The sequence below is a fragment of the Miscanthus floridulus genome, chromosome 5 (assembly GCF_019320115.1).
Source record: "Miscanthus floridulus cultivar M001 chromosome 5, ASM1932011v1, whole genome shotgun sequence".
Lineage (NCBI taxonomy): Eukaryota > Viridiplantae > Streptophyta > Magnoliopsida > Poales > Poaceae > Miscanthus > Miscanthus floridulus.
The window spans coordinates 122,348,590-122,366,423 of NC_089584.1; the positions used below are offsets into that span (position 1 = coordinate 122,348,590).

The 17,834-nt window shown below is 45.9% G+C and overlaps 1 protein-coding gene and 2 pseudogenes across 8 annotated transcripts; 2 read left to right on the plus strand and 1 right to left on the minus strand.

Annotated features, from left to right (window-relative positions):
• Positions 1 to 1,308: 1,308 nt before the first annotated feature.
• LOC136455255 (UDP-glycosyltransferase 89B2-like) lies at positions 1,309 to 2,682 on the plus strand (annotated as a pseudogene).
• A 417-nt stretch (positions 2,683 to 3,099) lies between these two features.
• Positions 3,100 to 9,169, plus strand: LOC136450631 (pentatricopeptide repeat-containing protein At1g09900-like; annotated as a pseudogene).
• Positions 9,170 to 9,341: 172 nt separating this feature from the next.
• Positions 9,342 to 15,275, minus strand: LOC136450632 (diacylglycerol kinase 5-like). Of its 8 annotated transcripts, none has more exons than XM_066451178.1 (14): positions 15,064 to 15,275; positions 14,431 to 14,545; positions 13,842 to 14,052; positions 13,586 to 13,708; positions 13,330 to 13,458; positions 12,914 to 13,002; positions 12,693 to 12,816; positions 11,817 to 11,865; positions 11,592 to 11,674; positions 11,396 to 11,463; positions 11,138 to 11,212; positions 10,506 to 10,593; positions 10,238 to 10,357; positions 9,342 to 9,928 (listed from the first exon to the last, which is right to left on the minus strand). In XM_066451178.1, the coding sequence occupies exons 3-14, from the start codon at positions 14,037 to 14,039 to the stop codon at positions 9,617 to 9,619; spliced, it is 1,458 nt and encodes a 485-aa protein (XP_066307275.1). In that variant the 5' UTR covers positions 14,040 to 14,052; positions 14,431 to 14,545; positions 15,064 to 15,275; the 3' UTR covers positions 9,342 to 9,616. The 8 variants fall into 8 exon arrangements, with proteins under 8 accessions (XP_066307275.1, XP_066307274.1, XP_066307270.1 ...); XM_066451177.1 differs by lacking the exon at positions 14,431 to 14,545 and adding an exon at positions 14,757 to 14,940; XM_066451173.1 differs by having other exon boundaries at positions 14,757 to 15,275.
• Between the last annotated feature and the right edge of the window lie 2,559 nt (positions 15,276 to 17,834).

The window sequence follows — 17,834 nt, forward strand, 5'->3', positions numbered from 1 at the left end:
AAGGAAATTATGAACTCACTGATGTTGGCAAAGGTATGTTGTAAACCTGTAACCTATACATTTCTACATACTGTTTTCAATGTAAATCTAAATTAATTATTTTAATTTCATTGGCGGGGGCAAAAGAAAAATGTTGTCGTTCAGCCCCAAGTCCAATTAGAGAATGACAACAGCAACAAAAAAGCAATTCTCAAGAATACAATGCCGTTAGCAGTTCTACTCAACTCATAACAGCTGCAACTTGTGTTGATGATGACCTTCCGTTCTAGTATATATAGGCTAGTTAGATAGCATTTTGGACACGGCTAACTACAGTTTTTTGCAGCCCAAATGTAGTCTTTTGTGGCGTGAATGAACATGTGAAATGGCCTTTAGAATGTTAGGAGTAGCACATGTTGGGGCTTCAGTAGTAGCAAATATTATTGGCACACACAAATCTGAAGTGTGCTTATCTCTTTACCAATTGTGTGCTTACTAAAATGTTTCTATTTGTGTGCAAATCTGATGTATTTGCAGAGCCAAAATGGCTTTGTTTCTGTGCAAATCTGATGTTGCAAAGTGGTGTTACTTCAACACATAAAGGAGACATCAATATGTTGTAAATCTGATGCAGCTGGAGATTTCAATTTTCACAAGTTTTGTTAATGCAATACCTCAGTATGAGGCCTCTTGATTTCATTGTATAGACATGAAGAATCTAATTACATGAACCATAGGCAAGTCAAGCAATGGAGCTTTGAATCCAGTGCCTGCAGAGAGCTCCTTCACGGCGTGCATGCCTGCAGACATCCATGTCTACTGCCATCTTCATCATAGCAGCGAGGAGCTCCGTCTCCTCTAGGACCGGGATATTTAACTTTTTACTATTATAACGGATGTCATCTCTTCAGATAACACTCTTAAAATTGTTCCTACATATTTATCATCGAGAGAGAAGAATTCATAATTTTAAGCCATTTTTACATACGTGACAGAACATGTAGAGAAACCAACATATCTATGGGATGCGAAATGACTTTATTACCCTCTCATCTATTCCATCTTCGTCCGTCTCGTCCTCGCGCAATAGAGAGGAAATGAGGCATGCAGGATATTATAAACTTCTGAGCTCTCCAAATACGACGACTCCATCGTCTCTGTTCTTCCATTCTATTACTTCTGTTCTTCCGATCCCTAATTCCCACAAGGCTTGTAAGTAGAACTGTAACTAGAAGCAACCACCCCAGTCCAAGCCGATAATCGTCTATCAGTGCGCAAGCTGTAGCAGATCAAGCCCACGCGACGACCGCAGCCACAGTACGCGCATGCATGGCCGCCGCGCAAGCCCCCTCCGACACCGGCAACACCACTGGAGCGTCGCATGTGCTACTAGTCCCGTACCCCGCGCAGGGCCACATGCAGCCGCTCCTCCACCTCGCCTCGTTCCTCGCCGCGCGCGGCCTCCGCCTCACCGTCGTCGAGATGCCCGCCACGACCCACCTCCTCGCGACGCTCCTCGCCGAGCACCCTTCCCTTGGTGCGGTCGCTTTCGTTCCCCTCCACCGTTGACCACGACACGTTGGGCCCGACCTCCGTCGACGCCGACTTCCATGCGCACGCCGCCGCCTTGCGCGCGCCGCTCGGTGAGTGGCTGCGGTCCCACGCCCACTCCGACTCCGAGGACAACGACGTCGCCGCAGACGGGCGAGTCGTTGTCGTGATCTCGGATTTCTTCTGCGGGTGGACGCAGCCGCTCGCAGCGGAGGCCGGCGTCCCGTGGCTGGTGTTCGCGCCGTCCGGTGTGCTTGCCACGGCCGCCACGCACTCGATGTTCCGACGAATGCCAAGGCTGCCCGAGGGCGACGCCGGGCGTGGCTACGCCGTCTCGTTCCCGGCGCTGCCCGGTGCGTCGTCCTACCCGTGGTGGCAGATCTCGCTGATGTACAGGAGCTACACTGAGGGCGGCCGTGACGAGCACTCTGAGGGGATCAAGGATAACTTCCTCTGGAACATGGAGGGCGCGACGTTCTTGTGCAACACCTGCCACCCTCTCGAGGGGAAGTACCTGGAGGCGCGGCCGCTTGAGGACCTAGCCAGCAAGCGCGTGTGGGACAGTGGGACCGGTGGCTCCTCCGCCGGCTAGCACAGGCGAAGGCGACCCCGCCGGTGACGTCAACGCGTGGCTGGACGCATTCCCGGACTCATCGGTGGCGTACGTGAGCTTCGGGACCATGATGGTGCCGCCGCTGCCGCACGCCGCGGTGCTCGCTGCCGCGCTAGAGCGCAGCGGCACGCCGTTCGTCTGGGTCGCGGTGACGGCGACACTCCCGGATGGGTTCGAGGACCGCGCGGTCGCGGCGAGGACCGGGCTTGTGCTCCGCGGGTGGGCGCCGCAGGTGGCCGCGCTGCGCCACCGCGTGGCCTTGGCCGTGAGCTAGGGCGGGTTCGGCGCGGTCCCGAAAGCTGACGAACTCGCACGCGCGTTGGCGCAGGTCGTTGGGGAGGCTGGCTCTGGCATGAGGGCGCGCGCCGTGGAGATCGCCGCCGGAATGGCGGAGGCGATAGGCGAAGGTGGCAGCTCGGCGGGAGCTGGATGGGCATTGTGCGCGGCGGTGGCTGGCGGGCGTCGCGCGCGGACCAGAACTAAGTAAGGGGAGCGGATGGGAGAGAGTGGAGTCGGGGGAATACAAACGCCAGGGGTAGGGTGGGACATCGGTCTGCTGACTCGGATCCAAGTCGGATAACGATCTGACATGCCATGTGAAATATGTATAGTTTTGCTCTCCGATGAATATAGCGCAAAACCTAAAGGCGTTATAAAAGGAGTCGTCGTTGGGAATAATAGTAAAAAGTTAAAGGGGCTCTTGTGTTCTTGCCCTTGTGAAATTGTGATTTTGCCCTTGTTTTTCTAACTTTGTGATTTTGCCCTTAACCGTTCACAAGTCAACGCGATTTACGTTGACTTATGAACGGTTAAGGATAAAATCACAAAGTTAGAAAAATGAAGGCAAAATCATAATTAACATCTGTGTAAGCGGCGTAACACCATCTTCCCAAAGTTAAATATCCTCCAGGACCGCGTGGTGCCGTCAGCTCGACTTCCGCGCTCTCCGGTGGGGCGCGAATGCCGGCGTGGCGCAGGAGCGCTGGAGCGGCGCGAGGAGCGGTCCCGGAGCTGCAGCGGTGCGGCGCGGCGCCTGGTGCGGGAAGACTCGCCACCATGGCCTCGCTCCTCCAGTCGTCTTTCCCCTTCCCTCACGCCTACTTCCCCAACCCCAAGCCCCACCACCTCGCCGCCCCCGCCGCTGCCACCACGAGGCCCGAGTCGCCCAACGCTCCCAACCCCGCCAGCGCCCACCTCCGCCGCCTCATTGCTCGCGAGGACCTCGCCGGTGCCGCGCGCCTCGTCGAGCGCGCCGCCTCCCGCGACGGGGAGGCCCCCGACGTCTACCTCTGCACCAAGCTCATCCGCAACCTCTGCCGCCGGGGCCGCACCTCCGACGCCGCCCGCGTGCTCCGCGCCGCCGAGGGCTCTGGGTCCCCGTCGACGTCTTCGCCTACAACACCCTCGTCGCGGGGTACTGCCGGTACGGCCACCTCGACGCCGCGCGCAGGCTCATCGGCTCCATGCCCGTCGCGCCAGACGCCTACACGTACACGCCACTGATCCGCGTGCTGTGTGACCGCGGCAGGGTCGCCGACGCGCTCAGCTTGCTCGACGATATGCTCCGCCGCGGGTGCCAGCCCAACGTCGTCACCTACACTGTGCTCCTGGAGGCCATGTGCAGGAACAGTGGCTTCGCGCAGGCCATGGCAGTCCTTGACAAGATGCGTGCAAAGGGATGCACGCCCAACATCGTCACGTCATCATCAATGGCATGTGCAGGGAAGGCCGTGTTGATGACGCAAGGGAGCTCTTGAACAGGTTGCCCTCTTATGGGTTCCAGCCCGACACTGTCAGCTATACCACCCTCCTGAAGGGCTTGTGCACTTCTAAGCGGTGGGATGACGTTGAGGAGCTCTTTGCGGAGATGATGGAGAAGAACTGCATGCCAAACGAGGTGACATTTGACATGCTAATCAGATTCTTTTGTTGGAGGTATGGTGGAGCGAGCTATTCAAGTTCTTGAACAAATGACGGAGCATGGGTGCGCCACCAACACTACCTTGTGCAATATTGTCATAAACTCAATTTGCAAACAAGGCCGGGTTGACGATGCCTTTATAAGTTTTTTTTTTTGAGGAAACTGAAGGGGCCAAGGCCCCTGCAGAGAATTTTATTAGCTGAACAAGGAGAGTACAAATTACAGACAAAAGAAAGGCAAACCGAAACTACTGAGCTTTACAGAGCTAAACAGAGTAGCTTCAAGAAACAAAGGAAACAAAGAACAAAACTAACACCCTGATCAATTATAGCTTCTGGATCCATTGGTCATAAGTTGCAGACAGACTTGCTTTCACCCTTAGGGAGACACAAGTTTTGCTTCTTTGAAAAAATAAATCTTGCACTCCTAAATGCCAACTTGATTATTATTGAAAATAAGCTCATTCCTTGCCTTTCAGATTGTCCAACTCATAAGGATGACAGCTACCATGAAGAATTGACTGTGCATCTGATCTTTGATGGCCATTACATTTTCAAAAGTTCCTCCTGTTTGAATTATATTCAGATTTAAGAGACCCCAACACTGCTGAGCAAATGGACAGTGCCAAAACAGGTGATCCACTGTTTCTTCCACCAGCATTGAACAAATTTCACAGTTGTATGTCTCTAGAGCCATATGCTTTCTTCTTAGAATGTTCCTTGTGCTTAGCCTATCTTTTAGCAGTAACCAAAAAAATACCTTGTGCTTCGGCTGACAGGATGACTTCCAGAGCCACTTGAAGGCTGGGTCAATTTCTTGATGTCCTAGTAATTTTCTATAAGCCACTGCAGATTTGAATTTAGATGCACCCCCAGAGTATGTCCAGACATCATTGATACCCTCATTTATAACTGTATTCTCTATCCTATGCTTGGATACTTAAGACTTGATCAAAGGCCACTTGAGATAAAGGTAAAGCAAAAACTTCAGTGAATTCACCTTCACTGAAGGCATTTTTCACAGAAATGTGTTTATTCTTAGCAAAAGAATATGCATGAGGGAACTGTTCATCAAGGGCCTGTGTGCTCCATTTATCCTTCCAGAAAAAACATGAATCCCCATTGTTCACCTGAATGTTTGCCATCTTTTTAAAGGATGTTAAAAGTTTCAACACATCCCTCCACCAGAAATACCCCTTCTTCACTGTACCTGGTAATCTGCCATTCCTGTAATGTTTTTCCCACACCAGATTCACCCAAGGTATATCCTTTCTGTTAAAAAACTTGTCCAGATTATTCATTAATAGTGCCTGATTTTGAAGTTCTAAGTTAATGATTCCCAAGCCTCCTTCTTCCTTTGAATTGCATACCATTTCCCAGGCAGCTTTGGGACGACTTCCCCCATTTAGATTAGTCCCTCTCCACAGACAATTTTTCCTGAACTAATCTATCTGCTTGATCACAGGTTTGGGGAGCTCTAGTGTACACATGTAGTAAGTTGGCAAAGAAGAGAAGACTGCATTAGTGATCTGAAGTCTACCAGCTTGATTTAACATGGAGGAGATCCCTCAAAGTCTTCTCTCACACTTATTCACCAGGGGCAGAAAATCTATGACCTTAGGCTTGGTTGTTCCCAAAGGCAAACCTAGATAAGTGAAGGGCAGGGACCCTTTAGAACAACCAAAGGTTCTAGCCAGCAGGTCTAACTTTTCCTCAGAGATGTTGATGGGCAGCATCATTGATTTGTTGTAGTTAACCTTCAGGCCTGTTGAAGCAGTGAAGTTCTGTAGAACAGTTTTAAGAAAAAAGAGTTGTCTGGGGTCACCTTCCATGATGATTAGAGTGTCGTCTGCATATTGTACAATGGAAAAGCTGGAATCTGACTGCATTGGAATAGGCAACTTGAGCAACCCCATGTCTTTGGCTTTATTGATTAGCACTTGCAAAAAATCTGCAACCATTACAAAAAGAAGTGGAGATAGGGGATCTCCTTATCTAACTCCCCTTCTGCAGTGAAACTTCATGCCTGGAACACCATTTAAGAGAACTGAGGAAGTGCCAGAACTAAAAATAGCTTTCATCCAAGAAATCCATCTTTGTCCAAACCCATGCGCTTCCAGGATTGAAATCATAGCCTGATGCTCTGTTTTATCAAAGGCTTTCTCAAAGTCTAATTTTAAAATGACCACTTCTTTCTTAGACTGATGACAAAAGTGGATGTACTCAAATGCCTATGCAAGGCAGTCCTGAATTGTCCTTGAACCCATATTGATTCCTATGAATCAATGGGATAATTGAAGACAGCAATCTTTTTGCCAACAGCTTTGTTAATAGCTTGACTGAAGAATTCAACAGGGAGATGGGTCTGTAATCATTGACATATCTGGCATTTTCAACTTTGGGGATAGAGTAATGTAGGAGTTAATACTTTGCAGGCAACAATCATTATTGAAAAAACTTGCGACATGGGTTCCTATGGGTGCAATCCAGATATCATTAGCTATACCACGGTCCTAAAGGGCTTGTGTCGTGCCGAACGATGGGATGATGCCAAGGAACTTTTGAAAGAGATGGTCCGGAATAATTGCCCCCCAACGAGGTAACATTCAATACATTTATCTGCATCTTGTGCCAAAAGGGGTTGATCGAGCAAGCTATTATGCTTACTGAGCAAATGTCTGAGCATGGCTGTACAGTGGGTGTTGTCACATACAATGCTCTTGTCAATGGATTCTGTGTGCAAGGCCATATTGACAGTGCCCTAGAACTGTTTCGCAGCATGCCCTGCAAACCCAATACCATCACATACACTACTTTGCTGACAGGCTTGTGCAACGCTGAACGGTTAGATGATGCTGCAGAGCTCGTAGCTGAAATGCTTCATAGGGATTGCCCTCCAAATGTAGTGACTTTCAATGTACTTGTGACTTTCTTCTGCCAAAAAGGATTTCTTGAGGAAGCAATTGAACTCGTTGAGCAAATGATGGAACATGGTTGCACCCCTAACCTGATCACATATAATACATTACTTGATGGGATTACCAAGGATTGCAGTTCAGAAGATGCCCTGGAGTTGTTGCATGGCTTGGTCAGCAAGGGAGTATCGCCAGATGTCATTACATTTTCTTCAATCATTGGTATCCTCTCAAAAGAAGATAGAGTTGAAGAGGCCATTCAAATGTTTCAGGTAGTGCAAGATATTGGAATGAGACCCAAAGCTGTGGTGTATAACAAGATACTACTTGGGCTCTGTAAAAGATGTGAAATAGATAATGCTATCGACTTTTTTGCCTATATGGTATCCAACGGATGCATGCCCAATGAATCAACCTACATTATACTTATTGAAGGCCTTGCTCATGAGGGTTTGTTGAAGGAGGCCCAAGTTCTACTGAGCGTGCTGTGTTCAAGAGGAGTTGTTAGCAAGAACTTAATAGAAGAGTAACACTAAGGTTGAAGACCAAACTGTGCATACCCTTTGAGTCATGATGAATCCTGGCATTAAGTGCTTATTCATTATTTACAGTGAGTGGATTGATAGCCTCGTGTCCTTCAAGCTGCAGTGCTTCATGTAGATGGTTGTTTGAGGGCCCATAACCTCATATGAAGGAATCTTGACAATGTGAGTTTCTGCTTACATGTATTTATCATACTTTTGCCAAGGGGAATGTAAAGTTTCCCGTTTTAGCTTACTCTTATTGGTGTAGCTGTATATATTGCTAGAAGCATTTTGTATGTAGAAGGGCAGGCCTGGTGCAGTGGTGAGAGCTGTCTCACTGAGTCACCAGGTCGCGAGTTCGAAGCAGCCTCTCCGTAGATTTTGCGGGGGGAAGGTTTGCCTCGGTTTTTCCTTTCCCCAGACCCCACTCATGTGGGAGCCTCCGGCACTGGGTCTGCCCTTTTTTTAAGCATTTTGTATGTGAATAGGCTTAGGGTGTAGAAATCTTAATAACAACAATAATCTTGTTCAGGAATCTCATTTAGAAGAGTCAAGACCAATGAGACCAATGAGACCAAGAGACGAATCTAGAGTAAAGCACAAGAAAAAAAGCTTGGTTCTCATAGATTTCATACCGTCGCAGCTGACACTTTTGAGTTTCCCTAATACAATGACTTCTTAACTACAAGCATTGTGCTTACAATAATTTTGGGTTTTCCTTTCATGAGCAATGGACATGTGTGCGGTTGCTTTTCTATTCATTGAAGAATGCAGATATAACATTCCTCACTGAATGCTTTTCTGTTCATTGAAGAATGGAGATATAACATTCCTCACTGAATCTTGTTTTTGCCCAGGTTTCTGTCTCTTAAAATTGGCTTGTCTAAGAATACTATAATTTAGAATATAATATCATCTGGATGCCCTTTTTTTACTTTATAAACAGGCTGGTGTGCTTTACCATCTTCATCACCAAGAATTTGTATGCTGTAAGCTTTTTAGCTTCCTTTTGGTTGTCGTAGGTTTATGCCATTATATTTTAGGCCTCCTGAACCCTCAGAATCTAGCACATCCTGAATAGTCAATTCTGGTATCAGATTCTAACATTATTCTATGTTTCGATGGCTGATTATCGACTTTGGTGGAGATGTGAGAAGTGCGATACTAATCAACGATTCAAGATGAAACAAACCCAATGAAATCGTGAAGTCCAAGAACCTTTTCTGTAGGTTAGGTCATTCAGGTATGCAGTAAACTTTTATCCTTGCATATCAGCGCAGCACTTAAATTGGTTGGTAAAACCATTGAATTGCATGAGATACTGAGCTGAAGAAATGTCATTGCTCACTCAGAAAGTCAGAATCAAATGTCTGATCTAGGAGTTGTTGGGGGCATGGTTATCAATGGCGTAATTTTCAGATAAGCTGGGTTCTGGTCCTTCTGGATGTACACCGGCTTTGATGAAGTTTTCAGTACTGTCCCAGGAAGAGTGACAAGTGGCGCATGACTTGGTCAAGCATGGAATGGGCTCGAGATGGGTGGAGCGTCTGGAATGGTATTTGTAGGGTTTGTACAGAACTTGGTGGCTAGAGATTTGTCTAGTGCACCAGTGGAATGAAAATTCACTTTCATTTACATTCTTTAGAAAATAGTCAAACCATTGTATATTATTACTTCCTCCTATCGTAATACAAGTCCATCTCAATTTGTCCTAAGTTAAACGTTGTTAACTTTGCCCATCAAACAATCAATATCTGAAACTTTATATAGATTTAATTGATTGTACAACATTTCTCAGGCAATGAGTTGCTGAAGAAAATCTGTATTGAAAAATACTGATGGTACAAACAGTCACCCCAGAATCCGTTGTATTGTCAGCAAAAGTTATCTTACATCGGCAAGTTACAATCTTACAAAAGTTAGTGCCTCAAACTACTTCGCTACGTCCTATGCAAGCAAACTGTACAAGGCTCAATAAAAACATGAGATCTTCGGCATGTTCGATGGTTGGTTTTTGGGCTGGTTTGGACTGGCTGGTACTGGTTTGTTGTGAGAGAAAAATACTGTTGGCCGACTGGTTTGGGCTGGTTGAAACCAACAAGCAAACAGGGTGCTTATTGTTTGTTCACGTCACCCAAGTATCTAAAAGACAAGGCGGCACCAAAGTTCCTCCGCTCCTCCTCGAAATCATCGTTTATGTCATCGCTGGAGCTGGACTCTGGATGAACCGTTGAAATAGCTGGGCACGATTCATGGATGCCTTTGGCTATGCGGTCTTTGGTCGCGAGCATCTTCACCTGCCCAGCATGGGAGACCTCTACCACGACTTTGCCATCATCCGTGGGAAGAGGCTGCTTCCAGGGCTCCCCATCCATTCTCATGTAAGCATGATCAGTTGCGCCTCTGAGGAACTCGAATCGAAGAGCCTGACCATGAAAAGACAAAAGAATTTTATTGCTCACGAACTAGTTTTCTTTGAATTGAAGGTCGAATCTCCGGAAGCAGAGTGGTTTTATTTTGACTGGGCTTTAAATTGTTTAATCCTTCTGCTTGCCTAGTTGAAATTGCATTTGAATTGGGCCTGGCCCTAACTAGTATTACTTAGATCCATCTATCCACTGATAGCAATGCATGTGGCATGTGGGGAGTGGATGGGGGAAAATACAGCAAGTAGTGATCCAGTATGTGGATGGGAGAAAATACAGCAAGTAATGATCCAGTATGCAGTTGCAAACCTGAGCAAGGCGAGTTCCATGGCCTTTTGGAGATAGCAAGACAAGGCCATGCCAAGCATCTTTGAAACCCACAATCTCCAGAAGACCATCATCCACAAGTGGAGGCATTACCAAGTCTCTCTGCAATAGTATAGTTCACAAGAGAGAATCAAATAGGAAATTTAAAAATACCCTCCTAAACATAATTTTCCTTTGTGGAATAAATCGAGTTCAATAGTAGAAAAAAGGTAGTGTACAAGGAATATCATTAGCATAAGCTTAAACTCACTTTTCTTTGCTTCCTCTTACTTGGTGTTCCCCAAGGGTTTAGTCCACCAGAGAAGCTGGGCAAATTGAGACAAACAATGGACCGAATACTGCATTGGTGTAAGAAACTTGGTAAGAACATTATATATACCCAATTTTGAAGCATTAGTCTGACATCATGTCACAAACATCTGAAAATAATATAAGCACCTAGTGCTTCCACTGTGATGTGTGCTAACTAGAAAGATGGTTCAGAAGGAAAACATGAGGATTATATGCTTCAATATTGTCTATATGCTATAAGTGAAACTTCAAAGTTTCATCAACGCAAAGATGAGTACATAACATCCAAAACTCTTTGATATGCTCACGGTTTATTTATACTTTTTTTAAAATATAGAGTTGGCCAAAATCACTTTAGAGGAGTTTCTACAGATTGATTTACATTTGTGACTGTGAGTCATGAGTTAAGTGTGTTTATGATATGAATATTTTTCGCTTACTTCGCTTCATTATATGTTAATTTTTCATGTAATTTCTAGATTAGCGGATTGAGTTGACGTGTAGTAGTCATTTATTTGGTATCGGATCAAACATATTGGCACCTTGCTAGTTGGTAATTGATATAGACAAGGAAGACCACAGAAGGCTTACCTTTGTGGAATTTCCATGGTTTCCCATTTTCCAGATTTCTTCATTATCTTCACTTTCGCAAGGCAAGCAATGTTCCTGGGGCCAGTGAAAAAAATGCCAAAAGTGATGTGAGCCAACTACAATGTTATCAACAAGCCATGATTTTTTAAAAAATAAATAGAATAAATACCAAATTTCTGAATTGTAACTTGTGACAAATATTCCTTTTCACGACAGAAGACAAATCCACAGCCAAGTTAGTGCCACCAGGAGAATTACCGTGACATTGGATGAAACAGAGAGGTACAAAACCATCCTTGTGTACATGCCAGCTTCAAATATGTTTTCTGCAGTACAGAATAGCAAAGAGATTGGTTTATGTACTGCTAAACGTATACGTAAATCATAAATGAGAATCAATTATAAGGAATGACCAGCACTAAGAAAATAAATAAAGCACACCAGCTTATTTCACCTGATTGGACAACTGATTCTTGAACTTCTCTGGATGCAGTTTCCTCTCAGAATGAAACGCATAAGACACTTGGGCATCCATTCCTGCGACGGAAAAAGAAGCTCTTTCAAACTGCCATTTTAGCTAAGGAGAAAAGTTTCTTCTTTCCATTTTATTAAAAAAAAATCAACAAAAGGTATTGAGCCACAACTTAAAGCATACATCTTTTTGGAACAAGGAACTTACCCATACTGAAGTAATTCCAAAATCCCCCGCGAAATGTGTAAGAATACTCCTGGGAACATGCAGATAAAAAGATTATACAGAAAACATGGCATAGCATAGCATAGTTCAAATTGTTTGTTTTCAAATAATATTATTGACAATTAGTTCAACTTTTCTCACAATCATTTTTACAAGAATTTTCTCTTATGGGATAACTGACATTTAAGAAATTCAAACAGTGCAGAGAAAAACATATTGCACAAAATAAGTATCTACTTCAAAATACATTATGTGCTATTCAATAAGTTGAAAAGGTTAATTAATCCTTATGTTCTACTCAACAAGTTGAAAAGATCCCAACTAAATATTTGAAGTTCAAGTAATGGAGTATATATAGAATAGCACAAGACTACAAGCAAGGCGTGTTTGAGCAATGGTTGTTCTTGATGCATGATATTTACTATTCCCTTTTGTTATAATTCAAGATATTATCTACTCCCTCCGTTCCAAATTGTAAGTCGTTTTAGATATGTCCTAAGTCAAACTTGTCTAACTTTGCCAAGTGTATAGAAAAATATATTAGCATCTACAATATCAGATAAATACACTATCAAAATATTTAATAGTGTATCTAATGAATCTAGTTTGATGTTGTAGATGTTTGTACATTTTTCTATAAACTTCATCAAAGTTAAAGAAGTTTGACTTAGGAGAAAGCTAAAATGACTTACATATATATCAACATGTAATTCAAATATAGCAAAGCTGATGGATCATATTCTTACAAAGGAGAAAGCGGGAAACAACAGCCATGTCCAAAAAGAAAGGCAAAGGTAGATAAATGCAGTAACTATGCTAACACTAAGGAAAAGAAATGGTAATGTCCAGCATTGTTACCATATCTTGTGGATCTGTCTTGGGCACACGGCGAAATGCATGCAAAGAATGAGGCAAGTCAGGAGGTGCGATTGGATCACAAGGAGAATCTTTTGGGCCCTCCATTCTCATGACAATGTGCCAGCTGAATTCTTGTAATGATTCCAATATTAGTCAAAACCCATATACCATATGAAGATTTCATACAGAAAGATAGTGAAGGCTGTAAAAAGCAAACCCACCTGTCAATGTTCATCTCTCTTGATTCCCTTACTAATTGAAGAAATGATATGACCGAATCATGATCTGTTCCAGGATTTTTCTTTCCCTGCTAATTGTTTGATATTATGGGCCGCCAGTCACATAAAGTGTTCCTTAGCAGCTAACAGCCTAACACGAAAGCTAGCTCCACAAAAGGCAATGTAAAGAGGAGTTTACTACCCAAAATTCTCTAGACTTAACCAGAAAAGCTACTAAAGTTAAAAAATTGCAATGTAAGGAGAAAAGGACTACAAAATATTTCGCCTTTGCATAAGGCTGAATGCATTAAAGATCTTATCATCAAGTATATATCAAAGGCTTAAAGCAGATCTATGCAAGTACTGCAGTAAAGATTGTCTAATAGGAAGAAAAGGATTGTTTTGATTTTTAAACTCACCCATCCAAAAGAATATGGTAAGTTATTTCCAGTTCCCAGCGGAACTGTAGCAACAGGAGGTGGACGTACTAACTTAATATCAGATACAACTCCAAGCAACCAACCTGCCGTTCCATCACCTCCAGCAACCTGATTGGATTTCCATGATAAAATAGACGCATGTTAGGACTATTCAAACAAACAAACATACAAAATATTGGTAAAAATATTAGCAGGAGATCTTGGATCGAATATGAAATTGCCAGATTGCACTCACTATTAGCCTTAGTCTCCTATAGACTTCAGAAGCAAGAGTGTCACCACCATGCTTGAGCCTTTCCAGGTTGCTGTATAGTCTGTGCAAGACCTTGTCTGGAGCTTCATCAAGCAGATCAAATACCTGAATTTTACATAATTACATGGTTAGGCGGTTAGGCCTAGCCACAAAACCATAATTTCATTTACTGCAGTAAAAAATGCAAGATCAATGTGGTACCAAACAAGTATATCTGCAAAAAATAGACAATATCTACCTGGGCATGGTTGAGAAGCTTACGGTATGTGATAATTAACTCACGTCCCAGTTGACCTCCACTTTTGGTGTTGATAAAAACAACCACTGGACAAGTAGGTATCTGAGATGCATGCTCCACTGGAGACTCCGGTATGAAAATATAAGTTGGGATATAGAACTCTTTCAACATGTTATTTTTCTCGATGTTGTTCTCCATTTAAGCCTGCAACCTGCAATATTAATGATATGCTACTTAGATGGTTAAACACTGTAAGGCTAGACATTCTAATGTGTGCTCTGAAGCTCTGACTATGTTCTTTCACTGGCAAAAGGCAAATGCAGTACAGCATTTTTGGCAAAGGGTGTGATTCCATTCTATTCCAAGTAAGTGAAACGGCTTCACATGGGATCATAAACAAAACCAGGTGAAGCTGAAAGAGGTTGGTGGTTAGCTGCTTTAGAAAGATTCTTGCTCATGACGTCCATCCCTTCTCAAGTGCGCGGAAACAGATGCCAGTCGCTATCAGTCTGACATAAGGCTTACTACTCCTACCAATTACGTAAAAATGAATTACTGCTGTTGCTAATTTGCCAATAAATCACCTCACCTGCCAGCATCCTAGAACAATCCAAAACAGGTAGCCATTATTTTGATTCCTTTTGTAGAAAAAAGTAGCCATAAATGACCACGAATCATTTCTTTTGAAATAAGGCCCGACTAATCTGAAATCATTCAAAGCGCCCAAAATGAAGTCACCAATCAATCAAGTTAAATTCAGGAATCAGACCTAGATGCACTCACTGATCATGGCAACCTAGAAACTAAAAACTGATCAAACTAGACGATAGACCACAGGTAGAGAAACACAACCAACACCAACAGTAGGAATCCGAAACAAACCGTGACGAGATTGTGGAGCTTGGAGAAACAAACCGTGACGAGATTGTGGAGCTTGGAGCACTAGAACAGGCGAAAAAAAAATGCACGCCACTCAGCTAGAATCACATCATTGTAGAAGAACGCAGCGGAATCCCCCCAGCCTCACAGGCCGATCAGAAGCACTCCAATCTGCAGAGCTATTCTGGACTTCAAACAACAACAGGGGGGAAAAGAAGTTCTGCACAAGTGCGCAAAACTCCCCCCCTAGCAATTACCGCATAAACCAGGATTCGAGACCTCAACCTCATAATAAGAGAGACTAAAAACAGAGGAATAGCTTAGGGATCGCACGCGCGCGCACCTGGAAGGCTAGGGAGAATCCGAATCGCTTGTGGGCGGATGGCGCAAAGGCCGAAAAGCAGGAGCGCCGCTTTGGGGGTCGGTGGGAGGCGAGCCGCGAGCGGAGGAAAGGAATTGGAATGGGCTCCGAGGGATTCCCTCACCTCACCTGCGCGTTTTGTGTGTCCTTGACTCCTTGTCCTTGTCCTTGTCCTTGCGTGCTGTGCTCGAGGAGAGAAGAGGGGGACAGGTTGAAAAAAACAGACGGTGAGACGGGCAGCTTATATAAGTCCACGTGCGGCGCCGACGCGTGGCTTCTATTCCCGGCCCACCGGGCGGGCCCAACAGAATGATACAGGTGCGGTGCGGGAACCTGGTCGGTTACATTACATGGGTTTGGTTGGCTGAGTACTACTCTTCTTCCCTGACGGCTGAAACGGTTGCCGTGTCCGAAGTGTGGCCGGTTCTCCGTACCGCAATGGCTCGTTGTCGTCGTGGTACGCGTTGATGTGCTCCTCATTGTAAGAGAGCGGAGTAGCGAGCTCAATCGGGCTATGCTCGACACGAGCTGGTGTTGAAGTAGACGTGTCCGGAGAGGTGTCTGTTGGTGCTAGAGTGCGTAGCGGTGCCAGCTGTGGTGGAGCTGACAAAGAACTCATCGCAGCCAAGGTCTAGCTGGAGAGCGTGGTGCTGTCAGAGTAGCAGGCACCGGGGTCGGTGGAGGCTCGGGGACTGGGGTAGACGCGCTCGTCCAAGAAGAGCTGTCTACTCCTCCAGCTCCCTCGAAGTGGACGTACTCGACAGTGAAGTCGTCGTACGTCGGAGCCGAGCCGTCGTCCACCGCCTTGTCCCACGCCCATCCTCACCCTTCGTCGAACACAACGTCGCGTGCCGTGCGCACACGCTGTGTCTTCGGGTCGAGGATGCGGTAGGCCTTCGAGCCCTCCGCGTAGCCGATGAACACTCCCGGAGTGCTCCTGTCGTCGAGCTTGCTGATGTGGCCAAGCTCCTTGGCGAACGCGAGGCAGCCGAAGACCCGCAAGTGGGAGACCGCCGGCTTACGTCCATGCCAAGCCTCGTACGGCGTCCTACCGTCGAGCGCCTTGGTAGGCGAGCGGTTAAGGATGTAGACGACCGACACCACCGCCTCTCCCTAGAAGACAGTCGGCTTCCCCCTCTGCTTGAGAAGGATCCGAGCCATCCCCACAATCGTCTGGTTGCGCCGCTCGATGACGCTGTTCTGCTGTGGGCTGTACGGCGCGGAGTAGTGGCGTTGAATGCCCTCATCAGCGCAGTACGACACGAATTCAGCCGCCGTGAATTCGCCGCCATTGTCGGTGCGCAGCACGCGTAGCTTGCGACCGCACTCCGCCTCCACAGCAGCCTGCGAGCGCCTGATGGCGTCCGCAGCCTCTCCCTTGCTGCCGAGGACCATCACCCACATGTAGCGGGAGAGGTCGTCGATGAGCAGCAGGAAGTAGCATCGTCCTCCCGGTGTGGCCGGTGTCACCGGGCCACACAAGTCCACGTTGAAAGTTCTAGTTTGGTTTTAGTTAATTGATGAAACCCTAAGTGCTAACCTAATTCATCAAAGTGGTTATAAGATAGGTAGCACTACTCCATGTGATGAAGCAATGATGAAGATCATAATGATGGTGATGGCATGGTGATGATCAAATGCTTGAACTTAGAAAAGAAGAAAGAGAAAAACAAAAGGTTAAAGACAAAGGTATAAATAGTATGAGCCATTTTGTTTCGGTGATCAAGACACTTAGCGAGTGTGATCACATTTAGATTAGATAGTCGTACTATTAAGAGGGGTGAAACTCGTATTGAAATGCGGTTATCAAAGTGCCACTAGATGCTCTAACTCATTACATATGCATTTAGGATCTAGTGGAGTGCTAACACCCTTGAAAATATTTGTGAAAATATGCTAACACATGTGCACAAGGTGATACATTTGGTGGTTGACACATTTGATCAAGGGTGGTGAAGTTTAGGTGCAAGGGTAAGAAACTCCACCGGCGGAGTGTTCGTCCGTAGAGTGCGGACAGTCCGACGGTGCCACAGGCGCCCTAGACAGAAAAGACAGAGGTCACTGTGTGTGACCGGACACTGATGGTGTAGTGACCGGACGCTAGGTTCAGAGTCCAGTCAGTAGCAGTAGTGAGCACGCATCTTGGTCTTGTGACCGGACGCTGGCGCGAAGAGTGACCGGACGCTGGCAGGGTGCGTCCGGTCAATGCTAATGTACGCTGACGTGTGGTGCACAGTGGAGATATTGAGTGACCGAACGCTGGGTGAGTCCGATCGAGCATGACCGGACGCGTCCGATCGTGAAAATTCGCGTCTAGAACCTTACTGGAAACAACCGGACGCTGAGGTCCAGCGTCCGGTCACTTTCTAATTGACGCGTCCGGTCATCACTTGACCGTTGAAATCGGGCGATCGGCGTTTGAAGCCGATGACACGTGGCGCATATCGCACGACCGGACGCTGAGGTCCAGCGTCCGGTCAATATGACCGAAGCATCCGGTCGACCCGTGTTCAGTGCAGTGAGGAGCCTAATGGCTCTATTTCGTGGGGGCTTTTGTTTAAGCCCCATGGTCGGCTCAAGCTCACTCCTCTTGGCCATTTACATTGACATAGCAACCTTGTGAGCTTAGCCAAAGCCCTCCCACTCATCTCCATCATTAATTCATCATCTTTATGAGATTGGGAGAGGATCCAAGTGCATTGCTTGAGTGATTGCATCTAGAGGCACTTGGCATTCGTGTTTCGCTACAGGAT